The sequence below is a fragment of the Ovis aries genome, chromosome 5 (assembly GCF_016772045.2).
Source record: "Ovis aries strain OAR_USU_Benz2616 breed Rambouillet chromosome 5, ARS-UI_Ramb_v3.0, whole genome shotgun sequence".
In the NCBI taxonomy this organism is placed as follows: domain Eukaryota; kingdom Metazoa; phylum Chordata; class Mammalia; order Artiodactyla; family Bovidae; genus Ovis; species Ovis aries.
The window spans coordinates 91,381,388-91,408,310 of NC_056058.1; the positions used below are offsets into that span (position 1 = coordinate 91,381,388).

At 40.9% G+C, this 26,923-nt stretch overlaps 1 protein-coding gene across 8 annotated transcripts in view; it reads right to left on the bottom strand.

The window, feature by feature from the left end:
• KIAA0825 (KIAA0825 ortholog) overlaps positions 1-26,923 on the bottom strand; it is a 400,677-nt gene that overhangs the window by 227,488 nt on the left and 146,266 nt on the right. For all 8 annotated transcript variants that reach the window (XM_012178948.4, XM_060416005.1, XM_060416009.1 and 5 more), the window contains one exon: positions 8,140-8,319. In XM_012178948.4, coding sequence (XP_012034338.3) covers positions 8,140-8,319 — 180 coding nt within the window. The remainder of the gene's footprint in view (positions 1-8,139; positions 8,320-26,923) is intronic.

The window sequence follows — 26,923 nt, forward strand, 5'->3', positions numbered from 1 at the left end:
GAAGAGCTCTTTTTAGCCTAGAGATCATATGATTGATAAGTAGTCCATAACCATTTGGGGGAAAGTTACCCCTTGGTAATCAAGGGAACAGTAGCCAGAATAACAGTGAATAAAACAGCATTCGTTAGTACTCTGGGGACTCTACTGGTGGATATATAACTTGTATAACCTTCTTAGATGACACATGGACAACAACTGCAAAAGCTTTGACACTTACCTATTAACACATTTATTCCTTCTCTGGAAATTTATCCTAAAAAATTAATTCAGTTCAGTTCAGTCACTCAGTCATGTCCGACTCTTTGCGACCCCATGAATCGCAGCACACCAGGCCTCCCTGTCCATCACCAACTCCTGGAGTTCACTCAGACTCACGTCCACTGAGTCAGTGATGCCATCCAGCCATCTCATCCTCTGTCGTCCCCTTCTCCTCCTGCCCCCGATCCCTCCCAGCATCAAAGTCTTTTCCAATGAGTCAACTCTTTGCATGAGGTGGCCAAAGTACTGGAGTTTATGACTATATAAATAATAAAATAAAAAATTGGAAATAATAGAAATGTCCAACACCTAGGGATTTATTTAATTAGCTTAGGGCTTCGCTGGTGGCTCAAATGGTAAAGAATCCAGCCGCAATGCCGTTGACCTGGGTTTGATCACTGGATTGGGAAGATCTCCTGGAGGAGGGCATGGCAACCCACTCCAGTATTCTGACCTGGAGAATCCTTATGGACAGAGGAGCCTGGTGGGCCACAGTCCATGGGGTTGCAAAGAGTCAGACATGACTGAGTGACTAAGCACAGCACATCCATCTTCGCAATAAAGTCATATTGATTAGAAAAAAAAAAGCAGCTTAGAAAATAGTATGATATACTATATTTATTAAAAAATACATGTTTACATACACATAGAAAAGAATTAAAAGATACTCTACAATGTTGATGGTGATTATCAATGACTAATGGTATTTCAGGTGATTTTACTTTTCCTTTCCTTCTTTGACTTTTTCTTCCCTCCTTCCCTCTTTTCTTTCCTCCCTTCTTTCTAATAAGTATCACCTGTGATGATATGTGTTACTTATGTGATAGATACAATAAAAGTTTTGTTTGTTTTTAATGACTAGGAAGTTCAGGGATCACTATTTGAATCAACAGAGAAGAGCACTGATATGATTTTCCCCCTCAAATTTCAAGGTGATATTTCTCACATGACAACCCATTGTAAAAACCTCCACAGTGCTGAAACTAAGAGCTGGACTTTTTAAAAGAGAAACAAAATTGACAAACTTTTAGCCAGACTCATGAAGAAAAAAGAGAGAGGGTCCAAATCAATAAAATCAGAAATGAAAAAGGAGAACTTATATCTGACATCACAGAAATAAAAATGATTCTAAGAGACTACAATTACACAGCCATAAAATGGACAATCTAGAAGAAATGGACAAATTACTAGATATGTACAATATCCCCAGACTGAACCAGGAAGAAATAAAAAACTATGAACTGACCAATTACCAGCAATGACACTGAATTAGTAATTTAGAAAAACTCTCAACAAACACAAGTCCAGGATCAGATGGCTTCATAGGTTACTGCTACCAAACACTTAGAGAAGAGGTAAGACCTGTTCTTCTCAATCTATTCCCAAAAATTGCATAGAGGAAGGAATACTTCCAAGCTCATTCTAAATACAAGGCCTCGTCCTGATACTAAAACTAGACACAGATATCACACAAAAAAGAAAAATCACAGTCCGATATCACTGATGGACATAGATGCAAAAATCCTCAATAAAATGTCAACAAACTGAACATAAGAATATACTAAAAGGATCATACACAATACGAAGTCGGATTTATCAGAGGAATACAAGGGTTTTGCAATATCTGCAAATCAGGGACTTCCCTGGGGGTCCAATAGTAAGAATCCATCTTGCAATGCAAGGAACACAAGTTTAATCCCTGGTCAGGAAACTAAGATCCATGAAGCCCACACACTGGGCCTGTGGACTCTGGAGGCTGTGGGCCACAACTCGAGAGCCCATGTGCCAAAACTACTGAGCCTGTACAGTGCAGTTAGAGCCTCTGTACCCCAGCAAAAGGTCCTGCATGATGTAATGAAGATTCTGCATGCCATAACTAAGACCTTACTCAACCAAATTAATTAATTATTAAAAAAAAAAAAAAGAATTCCAGAAAAAAGTGGTGGTGGGGGGGAAAGATAAAATACCCTGTGAGAATGGCTAAAAAATTTCCAAATATGATAAAAACTAAACATCACCAGATATAAGAAGCTCAACAATCCCTAAGCAGAATACAAAAGAAATGAAAACAAAGCACATCATAATTAAATTGCTGCAAAGTAGTGATAAAGAGAACAATCTTAAAATGAATACCACAAAGAAGACACATTATATAATTGGAAGCAAACACTTTAAAACCTAAACTGATTTATCATCAGAAACAATGCAAGCCATAAAATAGAAAAATGTCTTGAAAGTACTGAGTGAAAAAAAATGAAAGGTAGAAAAATCTCTAACCCCAAAAGTACATGTCTGATGAAAACTATTTCAAATATGAAGATAAAGCCTTTTTTTCATGTAATCAAATCAAATCAAATCAATTGATGGCAGAAAATTTTAGTACATTAAAGGAAATACTTAAGGTGGAAGGAAAATGATACCTGTCAGAAATTCATATCTATACAAGTAAAAGAAGAGAACCAGAAATGATAGATAGATGGACAAATATGAAAGACCTTCTTCTCATTTTTAGCTTCTTTAAGCTGTAACTGGCTAAAACAAAAGTGAAACAATAGATTGTAGGGTTCATAACATTAGTAGAAATAAAATGCATGAAGACACATGCTAAAGAATAGGAAGAGTAAATAGAAATATATTTGTGTAAGATTCTTACATTATATGTAAACTGTGATGAGTCAAAGATACTTATCACAAGATGTAAACCTTGGAACAACTACCAAAATAAATGTAGAATTATATCAAATAAGCCATTGGCAAAGAAAAACTGTAATACTGAAAAATATCCAGTTATTCCAAAGAAGGTCAAAATAGATATTAAAAGGAACAATGTTGGAACAAGCAGCAAACAAAGAATAATATAGTCATGTAGCTCCAAGTGTCAGAACAGAGGGTCCACACAGAGACACGGATCTGATCAATTGTCCACCTGATTTATGACAAAAGCACCGAAGTAATTCAAACTGGGAAAGCATAGTGATTTCTAAAAAAGATGTTGGGAAAATTGTATATGTATATGAAAATGTATGGTGGTGGTTTCGTTGCTCAGTCCTGTCCAACTCTTGCGACCCCATGGACGTTAGCCCGCCAGGCTCCTCTGTCCATGGGATTCTCCAGACAAGAATACTGGGGTGGGTTGCCATGCCCTCCTCCAGGGGATCTTCCCGACCCAGGGATCAGACCTGCATCTCCTGTGGCTCTTGCACTGCAGGCGATTCTTTACCACTAAGCCACCAGGGAAGACCTGTTTAAAACTCAGAAGACAATCTAATTAATAAATGAAGGGAAGTTTTAAACAGATATTTTTCAAAAGAATTTTTTCAAATGACTGTTAAAAACATGAAGATGTGTTTGATGTCATTAATCACCATGGAACTGTAAATTACAGTCACAGTGAGATAATAGCATACACTCCTTAGAATGACTAAAAGCAAAAAGGCAATTCCAAGTGTTGGTGAGGACACAAAGCAACCCAAACTCTCTCACATAACAGGTGGGAATGGAAATGGACGGGATTACTTTGAAAAACAGTTTAGTAGTTTCTTATAAATTTTAACTCAGTGTGTGCTAAAGACATGTATTCCTCTTAAAAGTAAAGGGGAGTTAAGGAATAGAGCGAAGCACAAAGTAACTTATGCTTTGATATTTTCATTTGCCCAACTAAATATTGTTGACCTACTTTGAGAGTACAGGCCTGCAAAGATTGCTACCAAATCTATTTCTTATAGAGTGTACTGGCCTTTGAAATGCCCACATGAGGTACCCAACTTAATTGTTTTTTTAATCATTTTTATCTTCTGTAATCTTTTTTTAAATGGATATTTTCACTCTTGTTTTTCTTCCTAGTTATGTTCATTCTAAGGAGTTATATATTGGATTTCTAATTATTAAGCCAGTTTATATATTTCATTACTGAATTCATATATTAATAAAGCAAATGTTTCAAAAGTTTAGTCTAATAGAAAAAAATAAAGAGAAATAACAAGGCCTGTGATCAGAAGTTCCATTTTTTGGTTCTGAGTCTATGATTTAATCAGTGAACAATCTCAGGCAAGTCTCTTAACATCTCTTGCTGTGCTTAGTCGCTCAGTCATGTCTGACTCTTTTCAACCCCATGGACTGTAGCCCGCCAGGTTCCGCTGTCCATGGGGATTTCCCAGGCAAGAATACTGGAGTGGATTGCCATGCCCTCCTCCAGGGGATCTTCCCAAGCCAGGGATCGAACCCAGGTCTGCTGCATTGCAGGCAGATTCTTTAGCATCTGAGCCACCAGGGAAGCCCAGGAAGACTGGAGTGGTTAGGCTGTCCCTTCTCCAGGAGATCTTCCTGACCCAGGAATCAAAACAGGGTCTCTTGCATTGCAGGCAGATTCTTTACCAGCTCATCTACCAGGGAAGCCCGGCAATAAAATGAGGATACTGCCTTCCTTGTTTTCACTTTTTTATTCTAAAGTGACAAGACTGTGATGTCTTATGGATAAGCTATACAGAAATCATAGCGTGTTTCAAGAGGAAGAAAATAAACCAGTTTTTAAGTAATGTACTCCAGTCAATCTGGATAAGTTATATTATTAACTGAAGCATAGATCTATTAGTGGTAAAATGCAAATATTGTGGGATTATGGTTATGTGTCTCAGCTATATTTCCTTGAAACCTGTTATTTTTCAAGTCAAACAGAAACCACAGTAAAAGACTTAGTTTTCTTATGAATTAGTGTATCTTATTAGGGATTTTGAGATAACTGTAATTGGTAACAGAAGAATAGCAGACTTACAAAGATTTAAATAGGAGAGAGAAAAAAAAAAAGGCACAGTCCCTCACGACCACTGCACTGTCTTAGTTTCTTTCAATTCAATAAGTCTACTTCAGAAATAATGCTCTCTTATGGCTCAGCAGGTGAAGAATCCACCTGCTGTGTGGGAGACCTGGGTTCGATCCCTGGGTTGGGAAAATCTCCTGGAGAAGGGAAAGGCTACCCACTCCAGTATTCTGGCCTGGAGAATTCCATGGACTGTACAGTCCATGGGGTCACAAAGAGTCGGGCACGACTGAGCGACTCTTACTTTCACTAGAAGACTGACTGTTTTTGGATAAAAAGCAAACAGTGAGGGAACACATGAAAACTACAAAATAAGACTTTAAAAGGAGATAAGTTAACATTGATGGAGAAACAACTTGCACAAAGGCCAAGCATTTTTCATCACTTTGAAGTTCTGCCCCTTTGACCCCTTGACAAAATTTGGTCTCTGAACATCTCTACTACCTGTTCCTATTCCAAGAGACTTTTCTGACCTGGGGGAGGAGGGTTTGCTCAACGTGGAGATGGAAGAGAAGACTAACTGGGGGCAAGGAGCAGTTTTGCTTTCTCAGGCCACCACCTAAAATCCATTGATCTCTTCTAAGTCATTTTCAGTATGGTTTTGTGCTGAGTGTCAGATGGTTCAAAAACTTAAGAACTGAAAGAGAAATAATGGTTGAAGCAAGTGGGTCCCCGATTCTTTATAATCTTGTGAGACAATTCAGCTCTTATCAGAAACAACTCAAAACAGCAGGGGGTGGAGGAGCTTTCAAGGTTGTTTTGCTTTCAGTTCAATAAAGTCTACATCAGAAATAATGCTCTCTTTGAAACTAGCCGACTGACCATTTGGGGGGTAAAAAGGAAACAATGAGGAATATATGAAAACTAGAAAATAAGACTTTAAAAGGAGATAATTATCACAGTCTTTACATGAAGCTATATATTGCTATTTTGCAGTGATAATGGCCAAGAGAAGATGTAACATAATGACTTAAAAATAGTTAAAAGGATAGTCAAGTAATGTCTGGAGGATAGCTAAAAAGTACAGGAAGAACAAAACCATGATTATGAGCCAGTTAGGTTTTTTAATATGGATTCTATTAAGTATTTTATGGAAATGATGGTTCCAAAGTAGTGTATAAGAAAGCATATAGGTTGAAAACCAAATGTAAATGATATATATAGTTAATGGACTGACAGGATAACCACTAAATCCTCATCCTTCATTTTCCCAAGACATTAAGTATAGAGATTTAAAGACAGAATATTAAGGATCAAACAATGTGAGAATGTTTACACCTGGTCCTGAAGGTTGAGTAACCCATGAACACTTCCTATTTAGACATGTAACTCATTCTGACTTTGCATCCACTCAAGCTGTGGGCAGGAGAACAACACAGCTGGAGGAAACATAGTACCCCCAAAACAATGATAGGACTTACTTAAATGTCTAGAGAGAGCCACTAGGCTCGTCATAATAAATGCCATTCACATATGAAGAAAACTGGCCAGCAAGTTTGTCCATCAGCTTGTTTAATAATAGCATCTTGCCGGAAGCCAGCGTGAGGAATTCCACCCGTGACAAGGTCATGCGGCAGAGATCTGATGTGCAAGGTCGAGTCAGATCTCAGGTTTTCCCCCTGGCATTTCCTGAGCATGTGCCCCCCAAAATAAGAATCTGCCTGCTTTTCCACTCTTCTGACATTCTCTGGAAAAAGTCAATTCAGGGCTTTAGTCTTCTGCATTTGAAAGAGTGTTTCAATCCAAAAACCCCTCTGATAGCTTTCTAGCCTGCACATGTGATTGTTTGAGGCCTCCTGACCGCAGGAGGCACAGGAAGCTTAAAACATCCTAGGAATGTAGGGGCTTCCGAGGAGTCAAAATTATTAGAATAGGACTGATTAAAAGTTTCATTTGTTGAGCCAATACTTGCCACCAAATTTTCACATCCTTTATTTTTAGATATAGTTGGTATATAGAAAAACAGGTAGTAGACCGGGTATTAGCAACATTAGATCTTTGAGTTAAGTACCTTCTTTGTTATAATCCACTGCACCTTTGTTCTATAGAGATGTAACTTTAGTGCCTTAAAGAGATGCAGATTAAAGAAAAACACTTCAGGGGAAACGAGATTAACACTCATTAAGAAAGAGAGCCAAAAAAGCCTTAGCAAGCCTCCTGGCCAGAAGATAATGTAAATCACCTGAGACCTTTTGTATACAAAAAAGATATACAGAAAGGGTCAGGACTGCTGCCCCTGCGTGACTCTGTATCTTCCATTATGTAAAATTTAGGGTATATAAACACCTTCTAAATAATAAAGTTGGAGGGGGTTTTTGCACAAGCCTGGCCTCCCCCATGTCAATTCTTTCTCTTGCTCCCTCCCTCTCCTTTTCAGGCTGATCCCTTGGAATGTGGAGGCTCGCTGTGTCTACTTACTTGTCCCGGCTTCTAAGATCCTTAAGAGAGAGAGCCCAAGGCGGGGCACTCTCCGATATTCAAATGGGCGCCGTCGGCCTAACGTAGACAGTGCAAGCTCCTTGTCTGGAACTTTATTGGTTTTCTACATAAGCCAAGCTAATCAGCCTCTTCCCTCCACTTAATTTTCCTACTACACTATTTCTTCCTAATCTAATCTTATATTAATAAATAAATAAGTTTTCCTCGCCGACTCCGTCTACCCTTCAAATTCCCTGGATCCACCGGGGCTGGACCCTGGCAGCATCTGAGAAGCACAAAGTATTTTTTTACATTTTACCAATTTCTTACATGTTTAATAGCAAAACTTAATCTGTGGTAAATGTTAAATTTTTAATAAAAAAAAGAAAATCCGCATAACATAATTTCTAGGTAATAACTTTTTCCCTCAACTTTCTCCCTCACCTTGTCCTAAGTATGTTAAATTTTGATGGGAACTAATGGTTGATGATTCCCCAAAGTAGTCTGTATACTGAAAAAATGTAAGATAACCTTTTACAAATAACAGATTCGGTAAAACTGACATCAATAAACTTTTAAAAATGTCTTTAAAGATATATTTGGGTATCTATAAAACACTACTTTTACAAATAGTAACTTCCTCATACCTGGAATGTTATATAAGAAGTCCCATAATTGTTCTTCTTCCATGTAATTCACAAAGACATTTCCAAATGTTTGTGGAGAGAAAGTGCAGTGGTACAATACTTGAAAGACAGCTTCTATCAAATTGGATCCTTGGTTCAGATTATTTTCTGTATCGGAAACTTGATCTTGAAAGATACATTCTTGAAAAGAACAAAAATGATTTAGTAAGGTAGGTGGCAATGAATATGATTACATTCTGATTACAGAATAAAAATGTGTCTGATTATTATTTACCTAATAGGAGAAATGCCAGATTCCTTCAGATCGAAGGTCCATTCCCCAACTGGGTCCAAACCCAGTATAATTTCTGAGAGAAATATGGATATTTGTGGGGGGAAAAGTTGTGAGAAGAACCGCATGATATCATGTCGAAGGGCAATAGTAGTTTACTTTTATGTCAGAATTCTTTATCCTCCTAAAGAAACTTTTTTTGATTTCTCATTTAAAAGTAACACATATTCACTTTAGAAATTGTAAAAAATTCAGACTAAGAAACTAAGAAAATTAAAAGTGCATCAAATCCTACCAACCAGTGATAGTTACTATATTTGGTGCAGTATTTCATTCATAGTATATACAAACATACACTATATATGTGTGTGTGTGTATGTGTGTGTGTGTATAACTTGAACATCAAACAGAATTATTTTATGTACTCCTTATTATTGAAAATCTACTTATAACTAGTTGAATCTTTGTATCTCTCTTTGGGACTTTTGTTCTGAACATTATATACCCTTTATTCAGAACATAAATTTCATAGGAAAATCACAGTTATAGTGTTCTCGGTATTATGCTATCAATTCTACAAATAAATTTATAAGTGTTTCTCAACCCCATAGCTTCCTGTCATTTCAGAATGAAGAGGTTTCTCAGCTTGTTTCTCAGTAAAATCAAATATGAATTCCCACAAAGGCAGATTCATTTTAATCGGCCTTTTCAGTCCTCCTCCAGCCCCATTACCACTCTTCAAAGGTCAGTTCCTCTACTGTTGCATCGACAGGTTGGACTGAAAAGGTGAAATAATTTCTCTCTTGTTTAGATAATTAGCATGCTATGTCCAGTATCATATGTAAAAGTATTTTTGAGTTAAAATAATAATGACTCACAACGTTTCTCATAATTTAAATATATTGAAAAAATACAATCTAGATCATTTGGAATAAGTACATTTATTTTCTTGCTCATTTGGAAGCTCATCACTTCTATAGTTCCTCTTGATAATTTTATTTCTGTGATTTGATTTTCATGATCTAGAGAGTCTTCCCTAGGATTTTTGCTGGAACTATTGATAAAATAGTGTCCTCTTACTTTGGGGGCTGCTAAGCTGGTAGAAAGTAGGCTTGAAGCTACTAATGTCCATTTTGGGGAGAACTCCACAGAGAACCCATCGCTTCATGGCAAATAGATGGGGAAACAGTGAAAACAGTGACAAACATTTTTTTGGGCTCCAAAATCACTGCAGATGGTGACTGTAGCCATGAAATTAAAAGACGCTTGCTCCTTGGAAGAAAAATTATGACCAATCTAGACAGCATATTAAAAAGCAGAGTCATTACTTTGCAAACAAAGGTCCATCTAGTAAAGGCTATGGTTTTTCCAGTAGTCATGTATGGATGTGAGAGTTGGACTATAAAGAAAGCTGAGCACAGAAGAATTGATGCTTTTGAACTGTGGTGTTGGAGAAGACTCTTGAGAGCGCCTTGGATTGCAAGGAGATCCAGCCAGTCCATCCTAAGGGAGATTAGTTCTGTGCGTTCATTGAAAGGACTAATGTTGAAGCTGAAACTCCAATCCTTTGGCCACCTGATGAGAAGAGCTGACTCACTGGAAAAGACCTTGATACTGGGAAAGATTGAAGGCAAGAGGATAAGGGGATGACAGAGGATGAGATGGTTGGATGGCATCACTGTCTCAATGGACATGAGTTTGAGTGAACTCCAGGAGTTGGTGATAGACAGAGAGGCCTGGTGTGCTGCAGTCTGTGGGGTCACAAAGAGTCAGACATGACTGAGCGACTGCACTGAACTGAACCGAACCACTGAGAACCAAGCCAATAAAGTAAGTAGAACCAAGAGATGGCACAGTCCTGATGGAATGACACTGTGTGAGAGCCTGGATCCAGCAATGCCTGTATACTTACGTTAGCTGAGCTGATAAATTTCCCTTTTTGGTTAAATCAGGTTAATTTGGGGTTCTGCCATTTGCATTCTAAAGGGTCCTAAGTTTTTCATCAAGCTTAAAAGGTTAAATAACAAAGAGTCCTAGTCCAGGCATTCATAATTTCACCTTTTTTTAATCCAAATAGTTTCCTTAGTTCTCTCTGCTTTTCTGTCCCTCCAATTCACCTTATATTCAAGTATCAGTTATCCTTTATGTCACTGCCCCATGTTTAAACCTTCCCCTGCTACTGCACTTTCTTAGAAATTCCTGAACCTCACAATCCAGAGTTTCCACAATCTTTCCCAAACTATGTTTTAATCCCCAGACCTCTGGTCCTCCCTAACTAGTGTACTTGTTTCCCTCACACACGTTCCCTCCCATCTCCTTTTGTTGGTCTCTACCATTTCAGTTCAGTTCAGTTCAGTCGCTCAGTCATGTCTGACTCTTTGCGACCCCATGGACCGCAGCATGCCAGGCCTCCCTGTCCATCACCAACTCCCGGAGTTTACCCAAACTCATGTCCATTGAGACAGTGATGCCATCCAACCATCTCATTCTCTTGTCTCCTTCTCCTCCTGCCCTCAATCTTTCCCAGCATCAGGGTCTTTTCAAATGAGTCAGCTCTTCTCATCAGGTGGCCAAAGGATTGGAGTTTCAGCTTCAACAACTGTTCTTCCAATGAATGCACAGGACTGATCTCCTTTAGTTGGACTGGTTGGATCTCCCTGCAGTCCGAGGCACTCTCAAGTGTCTTCTCCAACACGACAGTTCAAAAGCATCAATTCTTCAGTGCTCAGCTTTCTTTATAGTCCAACTCTCACATCCATACATGACTACTGGAAAAACCATAGCCTTGACTAGATGGACCTTTGTTGACAAAGTAATGTCTCTGCTTTTTAATATGCTACAGTGTTCTGCCCCAGTAAAATTCCCAAGATGTAATCGATTGATTACTATGTCAGCACTCACTCTACTAGGTGCTGAGGCCTACGCCTTCCATGAATTCACTGCCCGCCTCCTTGTGTATGTGTGTGGCGAGAGGGAATGACAGACGTGTAAGAAATCATTTCAACAATGTAAAGATAAGTAGGATGACCATACATCCTAGTTTGTCTCAGGCAGTCCTGGTTTATGTCTATGGCTCGGGGGTAATTAGTCACAGCATCCTCTTTCATTCTCAAAAATATCCTGGTTTGAATAAGGAATTATTTGATTACCTTAAGTCTAAGTGCTTTAAATCGAAGACACTGGAAATACAGAGGATGGTGCTTTACATCTGGGAAGGGAACACAGAGAAGTCACAGGGAAAATCATGTCTCAGCAGAGTCTTTAAGGGGAAGTAGCAATTTACTGGCATGACAAAGCTGAGGTGGGGAAGGTAGTTTCCAAGAAGACAGGAGAGCTGGTGCAGTGGTGAGAAGACAGGCAGCTGCTGGTTTGGTGACACGGCTGAAGTGGGAATGGTGGGAGGGAAGGAGAGGTAAAACTGGACAATCAACACAGCCTGAAAAATCTAAGGCCCCATGAATCACGCACTGACAATACAGATGGAGAAAGGGCGATGGATATGAGGAATATTATAATAAAAATAATGAGGTGCATTACCATTGTTGCTATTACCAGCTAAATGTGTCAAGATATGTCAATGGATATTTTTTATTTCTATTTTCCCTTGCTTTGAAGAAAGTAGTCTATTTCTGTTTCCTTGCCTCAGGGATATTTGCTATTTGGAAAGCACAAACAGACTGAAGTCAGTTGCCCTCCTAGATTAAAAAAAAAAAAAAACAAAGAATGAAAGAAACAAAGAAAACCTAAATCCATTGAATAGTTATTAGTTTGAACTAAAGGAAAAAAGCCACTTTTTATGACTCAAAGTATTGGTACGGCTGGATGATATGAAAGTGGAATCATATGTGTCCGGCAGGGGCCGAGGTGAGGGTCAGGAGAGAGGAGACCTCTGGCATTGGAGAGCGATGTCTTGGGCTGCAAGGATGTTGCTGGATGGCAGTGCACAGTGAGGCTTGTCGGGGGGAGGCAAGGAGAGACCCTGGATCCTTGACATGGGTTCTCAGTCTCACCAAAGGTTTCAAACCATACCTGACTGCTGTGCTTGGCAGGAGTGCTTGGAGAGGAAATAAAAAAGGGTACCTGTGCAGTAACCAGAGTGACCAGATAATTGAAAATTTATACTGTCTCACAGGGACTTCTGTACTCCCCTGGGGTAAAGGTGGAAGCCCTAAGAATAGCTACGGTTAAAAATCCTACCAGCCAGGCAGCTGGGGCTCAGAATCTTCATAAAATTGATTTGAAGACAAAAAGTGACTTGGATATTCCTTGTGTATCTGAGTTTATGAACTGAGATTTATACCAACTCCATAAAACCAGTTACTACCCACAAGGTACACTATGCTGAACATCACATGAGCTACTTTATGTCTAATTCCATCCTCATAATACTCTAAAGAGCCTCCTGATGAAGGCAAAAGAGGAGAGGAAAAAGCTGGCTTAAAACTCAACATTCAAAAAACAGATCATGGCATCTGGCTCCATCACTTCATGGCAAATAGAAGCAGAAAAGTGGAAGCACTGACAGATTTTCTTGGGCTCCAAAATCACTGTGGATGGTGACTGTAGCCATGAAATTAAGAGACACCTGCTCCTTGGAAGAAAAGCTAAGAAAAACCTAGACAGTGTATTAAAAAGCAGAGACATCACTTTGCCAACAAAGGTTCATGTAGTCAAAGCTATGGTTTTTCCAGTGGTCATATATGGATAGGGCTTCCCTGGTGGCTCAGATGGTAAAGAATCTGCCTGCAATACAGGAGACCTGGGTTCAATCCCTGGGTTGGGAAGATTCCCTGGAGAAGGGAATGTCTACCTGCTCCAGTATTCTGGCCTGGAGAATTCCATAGACAGAGGAGCCTGGCAGGCTATAGTCCATGGGATCGCAAAGAGTCGGACACGACTGAGCACCTTTCACTTGTACAGATAGGACAATTGTACCAGAAAGAAGGCTGAGCACTGAAGAATTGATGCTTTCGAATTGCGGTGTTGAAGTGTCTTGAGAATCCCTTGGTCAGCAAGGAGATCAAACCAGTCAATCCTAAAGTAAATCGACCCTGAATATTTATTGGGAAGACTGATGCTGAAACTGAAGTACCACCTGATGTGAACAGCCAACTTATTGGAAAAGACCCCAATTCTGGGAAAGATTGAGGGCAAAAGGAGAAGGCGGTGACAGAAGATGAGATGGTTGGATGGCATCATCGACTCAATGGATGTGAGTTTGAGCAAACTCCAGGAAATAGTGAAGGACAGGGAAGTCTGGTGTGCTGCAAAGAGTCAGTCACACTTCAGACTGGTGGCTGAACAACGTGGGAGTTGGGGCGGGGGGTCCCTTAGAATCTTGGCCTAAGCCTTCTTCCAGCCTCACAGCTTTACACCTGGCTTAGTAATTCTGTTATCCTTTCATTTCAAAGATCTTTTTTATGTACAAGTTTCCAGTTCTCCATCTCTGGCTCTGATCTTTCTCTTTCATTCTCTTTGCTGTGTTTGCTATTTTTGTCTAGGATACCACTATTGTCTGTTCATCCCCAGGCTCAATGCCTTAGCAATTTTCATCCCTTCTCAAAATTGTTAGATGTAATGAAGTAACTAGGTCCTTGCCCCCATCCCCCTTTCCATAATGTATCAAAGGTTGATTTGTCTTCCACTGAGTCCCTTCTTCTCTGTTCCTAATGTAGGGGAGCAGAATTTGCCACCCTAAGATGTGTCTCTTTGACATATTAAGTATTTTAAGCTGATTAGTTTTTAAGAAGCAGAATACAAGGCAAAAACTCTGAAAACCAAGTAGGAGTTACCCTTAGGTAAGAAACAATCAATTTGTAAGGGAAATCTCCATTTGTTAAGGTAGTCTTCCTTGCTGTACCTGGAAGAGGAGAATGACCAACTCTGTAGAAACTCTTATCAATGGAAAAGGCACTGACTTAAACCTGGATAATGACCTTACCCTGATCAACTTTGCTTCTGCTGGTAACCTCCCTTAACTGACTCTCCCCACCCTCATCATCCTTTTCTATCTTTAGCTGAAAAGTTAAAGTTAAGTTGCTCAGTTGTGTCTGACTCTTTGCTACCCCATGGACTGTAGCCCACCAGGCTCCTCCGTCCATGGGATTCTCCAGGCAAGAATACCGGAGTAGGTTGCCATTTTCTTCTCCAATCTTTAGCTGAGGGTGGTATCAAATCTGCCTGCAGTGCAGGAGACCCAGGTTCAATCCCTGGTTCAGGAAGATCCCCTGGAGAAGAAAATGGCAACCCACTCCAGTATTCTTGCCTGGAAAATCCCATGGACAGAGGAGCTTAGCAGGATACATTCCATAGGGTTGCAAGAGCCGGACATTACTTAGCAACTAAACCACTAAGGGTGGTATTTAACCTCTCTAGGTGGCTCAAATGGTAAAGAATCTGCCTGCAATGCAGGAAACATCGGCTTGATCTCTGGGTCAGGAAGATCCCCTGGAGAAGGAAATGGCAACCCACTCCAGTATTCTTGCCTGGAGAATCCCATGAACAGAGGAGCATGGTGGGCTACAGTCCATGGGCTTGCAAAGAATTGGATACGACTGAGCGACTAGGCGAGTTACTCAGTTTTTCCCTGTGGGTGGGTGGGTGTGGGTGCGTTAGTCACTCAGTCATGTCTGACGCTCTGTGACTCCAGGGACTGTAGCCTGCCTCCTCTGTCTATGGAATTTTCCAGGCAAGAATACAGGAGTGGGTTGCCATTTCCTTCTCCAGGGGATCTTTCCAACCCAGGGATTGAACCAGAGTCTCCTGTGTCTCCTGCATTGGCAGGCGGATTCTTTATTTCTGGGCCACCTGGGAAGCCTGTCTCCATGTATGCATGTTATCAACCTTTGGTTTGTCTCCTGTTGATCTCCAGTTAATTTCCTGGACTCACCAGAAGAATGTAGAAGGGTAGAGGCAAGTGTCTTCTTGCCTGATAGGGGAGACAAGGCAGGGTTGGTTGGCTTGTGCAGCCTGCCTGACTACAGGGGGTGCATTCTGGCCCCTGCCCCCTCAGTCAAGTCCATCAGGGAAGGCTCTGCCGCAGCAAGGGAGTCCTGTGTGTTTTGGCTCTGTTGGTCATTGGGGGTGGAGAGTGGAAAGTGGGGACCTTTGGAGGGATAATGGGACCAGCTCAATCGTGGAGTAGTGTTGGCAAGTCACATATTTGAAAGCGTATTCTCTGACCCAGGTTTTGCCAATAATAAAGCTGCTCTTTCTAATTCCGTCTGCCTTCTCCTTTATCTATCAAACAGTTTCTATATTATATAAACAAATAAAAAATTTGGGAACAGGTTGTCTTTTCAATAACACTGAAAGGCCCTTTCCACTGCAGACATTATTTTAAACTCCTGGTGAGAAGCGAACTTGTTAGTGCTTCTGAGGAAGGGTGGTGTCAGGAGTGGAACTCGACCACCAACCCATTGGGAGGCTGTGTTTACTGCTACCAAAGATTTACACATCCATGGTGCCCCAGCTCTTTGCTTTCCAAGACTGCTTAAGTTTTGCTTTCCACAAGAATTGTTGTTAATGACAAGCTCCTGCTGAGTCACTAAATCGATTTGGCAGTAATGCTGGGAAAGAGTGTGCCATGAGCTCAGGATTGGATTAACCAGATACTCAGGAGCATCCCCAACCAAGGGAAAAGACAGAAAGACGCACGTTAGACATAGGGATGAGCCAGAAAGCGCAAAGACAGGAAATGCAGCGTATAAAACAAGGACCCAAAACCTAGGACACCAGGCCAATAAATTAACACCAGAGAAAAGGGGGGTGGAGCAGCACGTGAACACTGTTTTAGGGACGCTCTAGATCGGAATGCCACAGCCTAGATCACTGTGAAAACTAACAGCAAGAAAACTGAGAAAGTGAGTGAAGTCACTTGGTCATTTCCAACTCTTTGCGACCTCTGTTGGGCTGCACCCCACAGGTCTACAAAGCCCGTACTTGCCCAGCTTCGAGGTGAAAGAGCCAGGAGTCAGAGACAGAAAGATCAATGGTTTAACGCAGCGGTCCCTAACCTTTTTGGCACCAAGGACTGGTTTCTTGGAAGACCATTTTTCTTGGGCTGGGGACAAAGGGCTGGTTCCGGTGGTCATGGGAGCGATGGGGAGGGCCAGGTGAAGAAGCATCACTCACTCTCCCACTGCTCACCTCCTGCAGAGCTGCCTGGTTCCTAACAGTATGCAGGCTGGTACTGGTCCACAGTCTGGGGGCTGGGGACCCCTGGTTTAATGGACGGGAGAGCTTACATGTCTGAAGCAAGGTCCTGGAATGACACCTCCCCGTGGGCCTCACCGTGTGCAGCAGGCTGCAGGTGGGACATGGCGGCAGTCTTGAGTTCCAGAGAGACGGGGAGATTGCCCGCTGTCGGGGAACTGGCGTTAGGCGGGCTCATCAGTTACCAGGAAAACTTACTGCTCCCTAGACAAGAACAATCAGCAGCTGGAGCCCGGGGCAAGTAAGGAGGAAGGTCAGTCCTGTGCATAGGGTTTAGGTGAAGCAGGCACTGGCCAGGCAGGGGAAGCAAACACAGAACAACAGAGTAGCCATCTTGAGGGGCCTGACCCGCAACCTGCCAATTATTCACAAGCTTTCAGTAAATATGACTCATTACTGCCCCCCGCCCAGCTTATGCTTCCTTGTGGCCCAGCTGGTAAAGAATCCACCTGCAATGCAGGAGACCTGGGTTCGATCCCTGGAGAAGGGAAAGGCTACCCACACCAGTATTCTGGCTTGGAGAATTCCATGGACAGTCCATGGGGTTGCAAAGAGCTGGACATGTCTGAGCAACTTTCACTTTCATCCCAACTTATTCTGATAAAATTGAAATCTTTAAAAAGACATCTGAGGAAATGGAGCTTAAATATATGAAGATCAAAAATATTCTTTTTAGAGATCCTCTGGCCCAAGTTTTTTTCCTAGGAATTATTATTATGTTGCTCTATGTTCTAAAATGCTTGTATATAAGTTGAAGTCCAGCAGTTACAACTTATCCTATGTTGTTTTCCTCAATACCTAAATAATCACTGGACATTAGGTTTCGAGCTCTTTTGAATACCCAGAGTCCTAAATTCTGGACTATGACAGTGGTGAGATGGGCAGCAGGTCTTTATTGAATATCTGAATGGTACAAGCCCTATGCTAAGCGTTTCACATACAATTTCACATTTATCTTGAGCCTCATAAAAACTCCATTTTGTTTTTAATAAATGAAGAAACCAAGTCTTAAAGAGGCTGACCCTTAATGAAATAAAGGAGAGAAAAGTGTTTTAAAAATAATCAAGAAAAATAGCTACATTCAATAAATATTTATGACTGAGCAACTGATTCCAGTTCCTTGAAACCTGATAACCTGTACATGGCATACAGGCGATTATGCATGTTCAAAAATTATTTTGTTTTATTTACACATTAGTAAATGTAGTTAGGCAGTTTCAAACAGTCCTGACTGTACTGACCTGTATCTACTGAAGTCCTTCCTTATACTCTAGAAGGTAGGATTTTCCAAAGTGCATTTGTGGGATGTTACTGGGTAGCACATATGTTCTGGGAAGTGCTGGCTCCAACAATAGCAAACACTTTTGTTTTTTGCAGGATTTATCACAGCCTTTAATTATTCACGAGCTCTGTGACTCTCTAAGAAGGCATTTTAGTATATATGTGGTGTTTCTAAGCATTTTGACCATGAAACCCTTTTCTAGTATTGCATCTGGTGAGAGTGCTATTCAATAAAACTGAATCTAGGAATTATGTTTGCCAAGAGTCTCTTACATTAACTCCAAGCCTTTTAGGTTTGCAAATCAAAGTGAGCGGCTTGAATGCAAAACGAACAGGTAAAAGAACAAAGGGCTGTTCTGCATAAGAACATTCTCAACTGGAAAAGAAATTACAAAGCAGGTTATCAAAGTTGTATTTAATTTGAATTCAAACAAATAATTTGTGGAGTAAAGAGGAATTTTGCTTCAGCTACTAGTAGGCGTTAGCAAGACTAACAAGCACAGCCAAAATAGGTCTTTAAAACTTTGATTCTTACCCTACAGATTAATACCAACTTCTGACTGATTAAGAAACATAATGAGGTCATATGGTTGCCAGGCATCTTACATGGAGCTCCATTATTTGGTCAATAAACGAATAAATACTTGTGGAATGAATGAATAAAAAGCCTTCTAGAATCTGTGACAATGCTGACCTAGCTTCCTTTTGAATCCTTTCAAGAGTAGGATATTCACCACCATTCAAGGCAGCTGGCCATCTACTGCTTTGGACAGCTCAAGTTACCAAACTGCTTCTTGCATTTAAAAAACAGAGAGAGAATACTTATTAGAAAGCTCCACAGAAATCCAGGCTAGTCTCTTTAGGTGAACAGAGAAAGACACACAGAGTTGTAAACAACATCCTCAGTTATGATTACGGATGACCATCTGTTGTTTTGGTTGACAGGCAAAATCCATTTCCTTTTAACTTATTCCCAACCATGTCCACTTGCAAAATTGAATAGCACAGGGTTTTTTTTTTCATTTTTTTTCTACATGATGACTTAAAATATTTGAATGTAGTTATCCTGACTCCTCTAGTGTTTTTCTTCTCCAAGGTACACATACCCAATTCATTCAAGGAAGGTATGGCTTGGTTTTTACTTCATATCACTTTGACTCATCAGTGGGCATTTGCCATGTAAGCAGTTTGTGCCAAGGAAAGACCATTAAGCACAGGTGGACTGTTGGACCAAATTCTGCAACTGGCAGACTTGAGGATGATGAAAAGAGTTTTGAGCTTCACTTGTGCTCTTGAATAAGCACAAAGTCCACTGAGCAAAAGGTATCAATATTTCAAAGGGAAATTTCCTCTGTAAGGTAGACACCATGCCTGTCTGTCCAACAGGAATGTCTACTCAGACTATGGGAGAGAAGTTAAAAGCACCATGCTAGGTCTATGGACCACAGCCTTGTTTAACTCAATGAAACTAAGAGCCATGTTGTGTAGGGCCACCCAAGATAGATGGGACATCGTGGAGAGTTATGACAAAACGTGGTCCACTAGAGAAGGGAATGGCAAATCACTTCAGTATTCCTGCCTTGAGAACCCCATGAACAGCATGAGAAGGCAAAAAGATAGGACACTGAAAGATGAACTCCCAGGCTGGTAGGTACCCACTATGCTACTGGAGATCAGTGGAGAAATAACTTCAGAAAGAATGAAGAGGTGGAGCCAAAAAAACAAACAAACAAAAAAAAACACAACACCCAGTTGTGGATGTGACTGGTGATGGAAGTAAAGTCTGAAGCTATAAAGAACAATATTGCATAGGAACCTAGAATGTTAGGTCCATGAATCAAAGTAAATTGGAAGTGGTCAAACAGGAGATGGCAAGAGGGAACATCGACATTTTAGGAATCAGTGAACTACAATGGACCAGAATGGGTGAATTTAATTCAGATGACCATTGTATCTGCTACTGTGCCCACAAATCCCTTAGAAGAAATGGAATAGCTCTCATAGCCAACAAGAGTCCAAAACAAAGTACTTGGGGGTAATACCAAAAATGACAGAATGATCTCTGTTTGTTTCCAATGCAAACCATTCAATATAACATTAATCCAAGTCTATGCCCCAACCACTAATGTAGAAAAGCTGAAGTTGAATGGTTTTGTGAAGACCTATAAGACCTTCACCAAAAGGTGACCAGGCTTCAACAGTATGTGAACTGTGAACTTCCAGATGTTCAAAGTGGATTTAGAAAAGGCAGAGGAACCCGAGATCAAGTTACCAATATCAGCTTGATCATCAAAAAAGCAAGAGAGTTCCAGGAAAACATCTACTTTGGCTTTACTGACTACATCTAAGCCTTTGACTTTGTGGATCACAACAAATTGTGGAAAATTCTTCAAGAGATGGGATACTAGACCACTTTACCTTCCTCCTGACAAATGTGTATGTAGGTCAAGAAGCAACAATTAGAACTGGACATGGAACAACAGACTGGTTCCAACTTGGGAAAGGAGTATGTCAAGGCTGCATTTTGTCACCTTGCTTATTTAACTTAATGCAGAGTACATCATGTAAAATATTGAGCTGGATAGAGCACAAGCTGGAATCAAGATTGCTGAGAGAATTATCAATAACCTCAGATATGCAGATGACACCACCCTTAAGGTAAAAAGCAAAGAAGAATTGAAGAGCCTCTTGATGAAAGTGAAAGAGGAGCATGAAAAAGTTGGCTTAAAACTCAACATTCAGAAAACTACGATCATGGCATCTGATTCCACCACTTCATAGAAAATAGATGGCGACAAAATGAAAACAATGAGAGACTTTATTTTCTTGTGCTCCAAAATCACTGTAGATGGTGAATACAGCCATGACACTGAAAGATGCTTGTTCCTTCAAAGAAAAGCTATGACCAACCTGAACAACTACTAAAAAGCAGTGTCATTACTTTGCCAACAAAGGTCCATCTAGTCAAAGCTATGGTTTTTCCAGTAGTCATGTATGGATATGGATATGAGAGTTGGATTATAAAGAAAGCTGAGTGCTGAAGAATTGATGCTCTTGAACTGTGGTGTTGGAGAAGACTCTTGAGAGTCCCTTGGACTGCAAGGAGATCCAACCAGTCCATCCTAAAGGAAATCAGTCCTGAATATTCATTGGAAGGACTGATGCTGAAGTTGAAACTCCAATACTTTGGCCACTTGATGCAAAGAACTGACTCATTGGAAAAGACCGTGATGCTGGCAAAGATTGAAGGCTGGAGGAGAAGGGGACGACAGAGGATGAGATTGTAGGATGGCATCACCGACTCAATGGACATGAGTTTGAGCAAGCTCCGGGACTTGGTGATGGACAGGGAAGCCTGGTGTGCTGCAGTCCATGGGGTCACAAAGAGTTGGACACGACTGAGCAACTGAACTGAACTGAAGTCTATGTGTGGGTCTTCTCGCCAAATGACTACCTTGCAGAAAAGTGAGGGCCTGAGTGCTGCACAATATTCCTGAACAAGGCTTGGCAACTACAGCCCGGGGGACATGACCAGCTTGATTCCTGTTTCAGGAAGGCCCAGAGCCAAGAATGATTTTTACTTTTGTAAACGGTTGAAAAAGAATCAAAAGTAGAATATGATTTGTAACACAAAATTTATGCAAAATCCAAATTTCAGTGTCCATAAAAAATGTTAATGGAGTATCGGTGATGGGGTTCAAGAATGCTACATCAAAAGAAGGCACTTTGGTATACTTAATATTTTAAGTTAAAGGAGTTAAGGAAAGAGCAGAAGCAGGAACGTCACTCTGATTCCCCCCTGCCCTTCTTGTCTCTAGTATAGCTCATGTCTCTAGTATAGCTCCCCTCCCTATACCAGGGGTACAGGCGCATCCTTATCTCTGAAGTCAAAAGGACACTGAGAAGAATCCTAGCAAATGAGCCTTGCTAATTTCCCCCCAGTTTTCTTACAGTTATCTCACATTACTTGACCTATCGTATTTCTCCACAACTATCCATTCTTCATTACGTGTCATCGCTCAGTCATGTCCGACTCTTTGTGACCCCATGGACTGGATCCTACGAGGCTCCTCCCTCCATGGGATTTTCCAGGCAAGAGTACAGGAGTGGGTTGCCATTTCCTTCTCCAGGGGATCTTCCCGACCCAGGGATCAAACCTGGGTCTCCTGCATTGCAGGCAGACACTTTACCCTTTAAGCCAAACCTAGCCTAATGACATTTTCTGTTTCTCTGGATCCTTAGCTCCTTAGGAACGATCCTGGGTCATGTAAAACTTATATTAAATAAATAAATATGCTTTTCTCCTGTTATTCTCTGTTAGTTTAATTTGCAAACCCAGCCAGTGACCCTGAAAGGGTTGAGAACTTTCCTCCACTGCAGTCACGTCCTTTACTTATGTACGGTCCTGCTAGAATGGTGGAGTTTGGTCGCTATGATGGAGACTGTTGTTGTTCAGTCGCTCAGTCTGACTCTTTGTGACCCCATAGAATGCAGCACCCCAGACCTCCCACCATCAACTCCTGGAGCTTGCTCAAACCCATGTCCATTGAGTCGGTGATGCCATCCAACCATCTCATCCTCTATCATCCTCTTCTCCTGCCTTCTATCTTTCCCAGCATCAGGGTCTTTCCTAATGAGTCAGTTCTTCACATCAGGTGGCCAAAGTATTGGAGCTTCAGTATCAGTCTTGCTAATGAATATTCAGGACTGATTTCCTTTAGAACTGACTGGTTTGATCTCCTTGCAGATAGAGACTGTATGGCCCGGAAAGCCCTCAATCCATGGTCCATCTGGCCCTCACAGAAAAGTTGGCTGACTTCTATTCTAGAATGCTGGAAGAAAGCACACATACATCCTAACCATCTAATACTACGTAAGGAGAGCTTCCATCTACTCCCAAGTAACTCACAAGCAAAAGTAGGTGTTAGCTCTTCAAGTAGCCTTTCCTTATCACCCAATCTCTTATCAGTCACTTTGCTTTAGAAAATCACCTCATGGTACTTAACAGCAACTGAACTTATCTAATTTATATATATTCTTACTTTTCAAGGTCTGTCCTCCCCATCTTTCTCCACCAATTAATCCCCCAGAATGTGAATGTGAGATGACATGTCATTTTTACCACTGTATCTCTAGCTGAGAACAGTGCCTTGTACCTAGTCAATGCCCCTTAAATTTTAGTTGAATAGAGAATTGTTTATAAAATCAAACAAGCCAAACATTTCTAGAAATTAATTCAGAAGAGTATTATTTCTTATTTCTAGGAACAAATGTCTCCACAAAGACTCATATTTTCAATTTAGAATTCATTTAAAAACAATAGATACACTTTCACGAAATAATAGCTCTTCATTCTTCTAACAAGGACCATGTAAACATCAAGGGGACAATTTGCCCAATTTCTCGGTATCTAAGTTTCCTCATTTGTAAAATGGCCCTAATGATTCAAGGGTCATAAATGAAATAATATGTTAAATCACTCTGAGTTGTTGGGGAAAAGATGCTACATAAAGTCAAGATAACAGTATCACTTGTAATATAATACCCAGTTATTTACATGGTAACATGAGAAACACATTAACCACCAAAGAAGAAATGTTTCTATAAATATATTAGACATTTTCTAGGTGCCAGAAAGAGATGGAATGTACAATATTTCAGCCACTGTCAAGCCAGATTAGATGTGATTCTGGGTAGGTAAAACATCACAGTAAAATTCATATCACCAATCTCCTAAGCTACATGCAAATGTTTTTAAGAAGTGCTATAACATACAAAACTTGAAAATATCTTTTTGGCCCAGTTCTCCTCTTTACACCCACGAGAGCTGCTAGGGCAATATCTTTTAGGCCAAACATGTCAAAGGGGAAACCCACCTCGAGGACACACTTAAAGTTATGCTTGGATAGAAGGGAGAGTCACAGAGTAGCTGAGGGACAGACCACTGCATGGAAAGCATATGTTTCCAGACTGTGTAAAAGAAGAAAAGACTCTAACAGAAATTAAGTATCTATCAGGTATCAACAAATGGTGCTTTAAGTTGATTTCCTTTTTTAAAGCTCAAAATAGACACATACGTCACTATAGTACCCCATTTAGAAATGGGAAGCTGAAGCTTAGACAGATGACAACATGGGCAGCCTGAAGTTTAGACAGATCACAATGCTCATGAATGAAGTAAAATTTTTTCCGGGAAATTCCCTTCATTCACAAATAGTTTTTAAGCCCCTTTTACGGGCTCAATACCAGTCTCAAGTGTCAAGAACCAGGCCAAACACTGGGGAACAATGATGAGATGTCCCTGCCCTTCTGAAGGTTGCACTGTCAGAGACAGACATTAAATATACAACTATGTCAATTAACCTTTCACTTTAAGTTGCTGAGAAGGATTACAGAAGGAAATTTTGTGGGACTTTATGGAATGATCAAAGATGACTTCCTAGGAAATATCATGATATTGAAGCAAAAAGGTGAGTATTAGTTACAGGAAAATGAAAAAGGAGAAGATTCTAGGCACACAAAAATAATATTTCAAAGGTTTAGTAGCAGGAAAGAACTTGGAATTGGGCCACTGAAAGGTCACTTGTGTTGGAGCAGCTGCCTCTTTCCTCAAGATATTTCGAAGGGACATTGCTGTTATAAATACACAAATCTAAGATGTGCAACCTAGACCAGAATATGCGTGTTAAACTGGTGAAGAGTAGGACAAGATGCTGGGCAAGTCAATCATCTCCAGAGCACAAAGGACACTGCTTGTGTCCAAAGGATTAGGGTTCATGCTCTATAAGCAGTCTTCCCTGGTGGCTCAGGGTTAAACAATCCACCTGCAATGCAGGAGATACGGGTTTGATCCCTGGGTTGGGAAGACCCCCTAGAAAAGGAAATGGCAACCCGTACCAGGATTTTTGCCTGGAAAACCCTATGGACGCAGGAGCCTGGTGGGCTACAGCCCAAGGGGTCACCAAAGAGTCAGACACGATTTAGGACTATGCAACATCATTTACGGATACGACTTTCACTTTCACTTTTCACTTTCATGCATTGGAGAAGGAAATGGCAACCCACTCCAGTGTTCCTGCCTGGAGAATCCCAGGGACGGGGGAGCCTGGTGGGCTGCTGTCTATGGGGTAGCACAGAGTTGGACATGACTGGAACAGGTCAGTTTTCATTCCAATCCCAAAGAAAGGCAATGCCAAAGAATGCTCAAACTACCGCATAATTGCACTCATCTCACACGCTAGTAAAGTAACGCTCAAAATTCTCCAAGCCAGGCTTCAGCAATACGTGAACCATGAACTTCCAGATGTTCAAGATGGTTTTAGAAAAGGCAGAGGAACCAGAGATCAAATGGCCAACATCTGCTGCATCACCGAAAAAGCAAGAGAGTCCCAGAAAAACATCTACTTCGGCTTTATTGACTATGCCAAAGCCTTTGACTGTGTGGATCACAAAAAACTGTGGAAAATTCTGAAAGAGATGGGAATACAGACCACCTGACCTGCCTCTTGAGAAACCTATATGCAGGTCAGGAAGCAACAGTTAGAACTGGACATGGAACTGGTTCCAAATAGGAAAAGGAGTACGTCAAGGCTGTATATTGTCACCCTACTTATTTAACTTATATGCAGAGTACATCACGAGAAACACTGGGCTGGAAGAAGCACAAGCTGGAATCAAGATTGCCGGGAGAAATATCAATAACTTCAGATATGCAGATGATACCACCCTTATGGCAGAAAATGAAGAGGAACTAAAAAGCCTCTTGATGAAAGTGAAAGAGGAGAGTGAAAAGGTTGGCTTAAAGCTCAACATTCAGAAAATGAAGATCATGGCATCTGGTCCCATCACTTCATGGGAAATAGATGGGGAAACAGTGGAAATAGTGTCAGACTTTATTTTTGGGGGCTCCAAAATCACTGCAGATGGTGACTGCAGCCATGAAATTAAAAGACGCTTGCTACTTGGAAGGGAAGTTATGACCAACCTAGATGGCATATTGAGAAGCAGAGACATTACTTTGCCAACAAAGGCCCGTCTAATCAAGGCTATGGTTTTTCCAGTGGTCATGTATGGATGTGAGAGTTGGACTGTGAAGAAAGCTGAGAGCCGAAGAATTGATGCTTTTGAACTGTGGTGTTGGACAAGGCTCTTGAGAGTCCCTTGGACTGCAAGGAGATCCAACCAGTCCCTTCTAAAGGAGATCAGCCCTGGGTGTTCTTTGGAAAGAATGATGCTAAAGCTGAAACTCCAGTACTTTGGCAGCCTCATGCGAAGAGCTGACTCATTGGAAAAGACTCTGATGCTGGGAGGGATTGGGGGCAGGAGGAAAAGGGGATGACAGAGGATGAGATAGCTGGATGGCATCACTGACTCGATGGACTTAAGTTTGAGTGAACTCCTGGAGATGGTGATGGACAGGGAGGCCTGGTATGCTGTGATGCATGGGTCGCAAAGAGTTGGACATGACTGAGCGAATGAACCGAACTAAATTGAACTGAAGTGACTTAGCAGCAGCAGCAGCAACATCATTTACAAACACCTCTATAATTAGTGGGCAGTAACTAAAGGTTTTTAGCAGAAAAGTGACATAATCAGACCTGTATTCAAATAAGAAGAAGCTTTGTGACTACTGTGAATGTTCTGATAAAATGGATTATAAATAATCATAAGTAAATTATGTCTCTTTAAAAACACAATACATTGGAAAGATAAATCACATACCCAAATTTTTTGCCAACTGTAGCAATAGAAACCTTATATGATGGTGTTGCTTCTCAAAAGGTGGTCCAGCCACCAGCAGCATCAAGTGCAGCGTTACCTGGCAACTTGTTAGAAAAGCAGAATTTCAGGTACCCCGCACCCCCAACAAGACCTAAAATGAAAACCTGCAGTTTTAAACAGCTACCCGCACTGCAAAGTTCAGAAGCCTTGCTTTATGTTATCATGCCCTACAGTCACCCTACCGTCATGCAGACTCAGCACAGACCCTAGATGATAACTGTCTCTGGGAGCTGAATA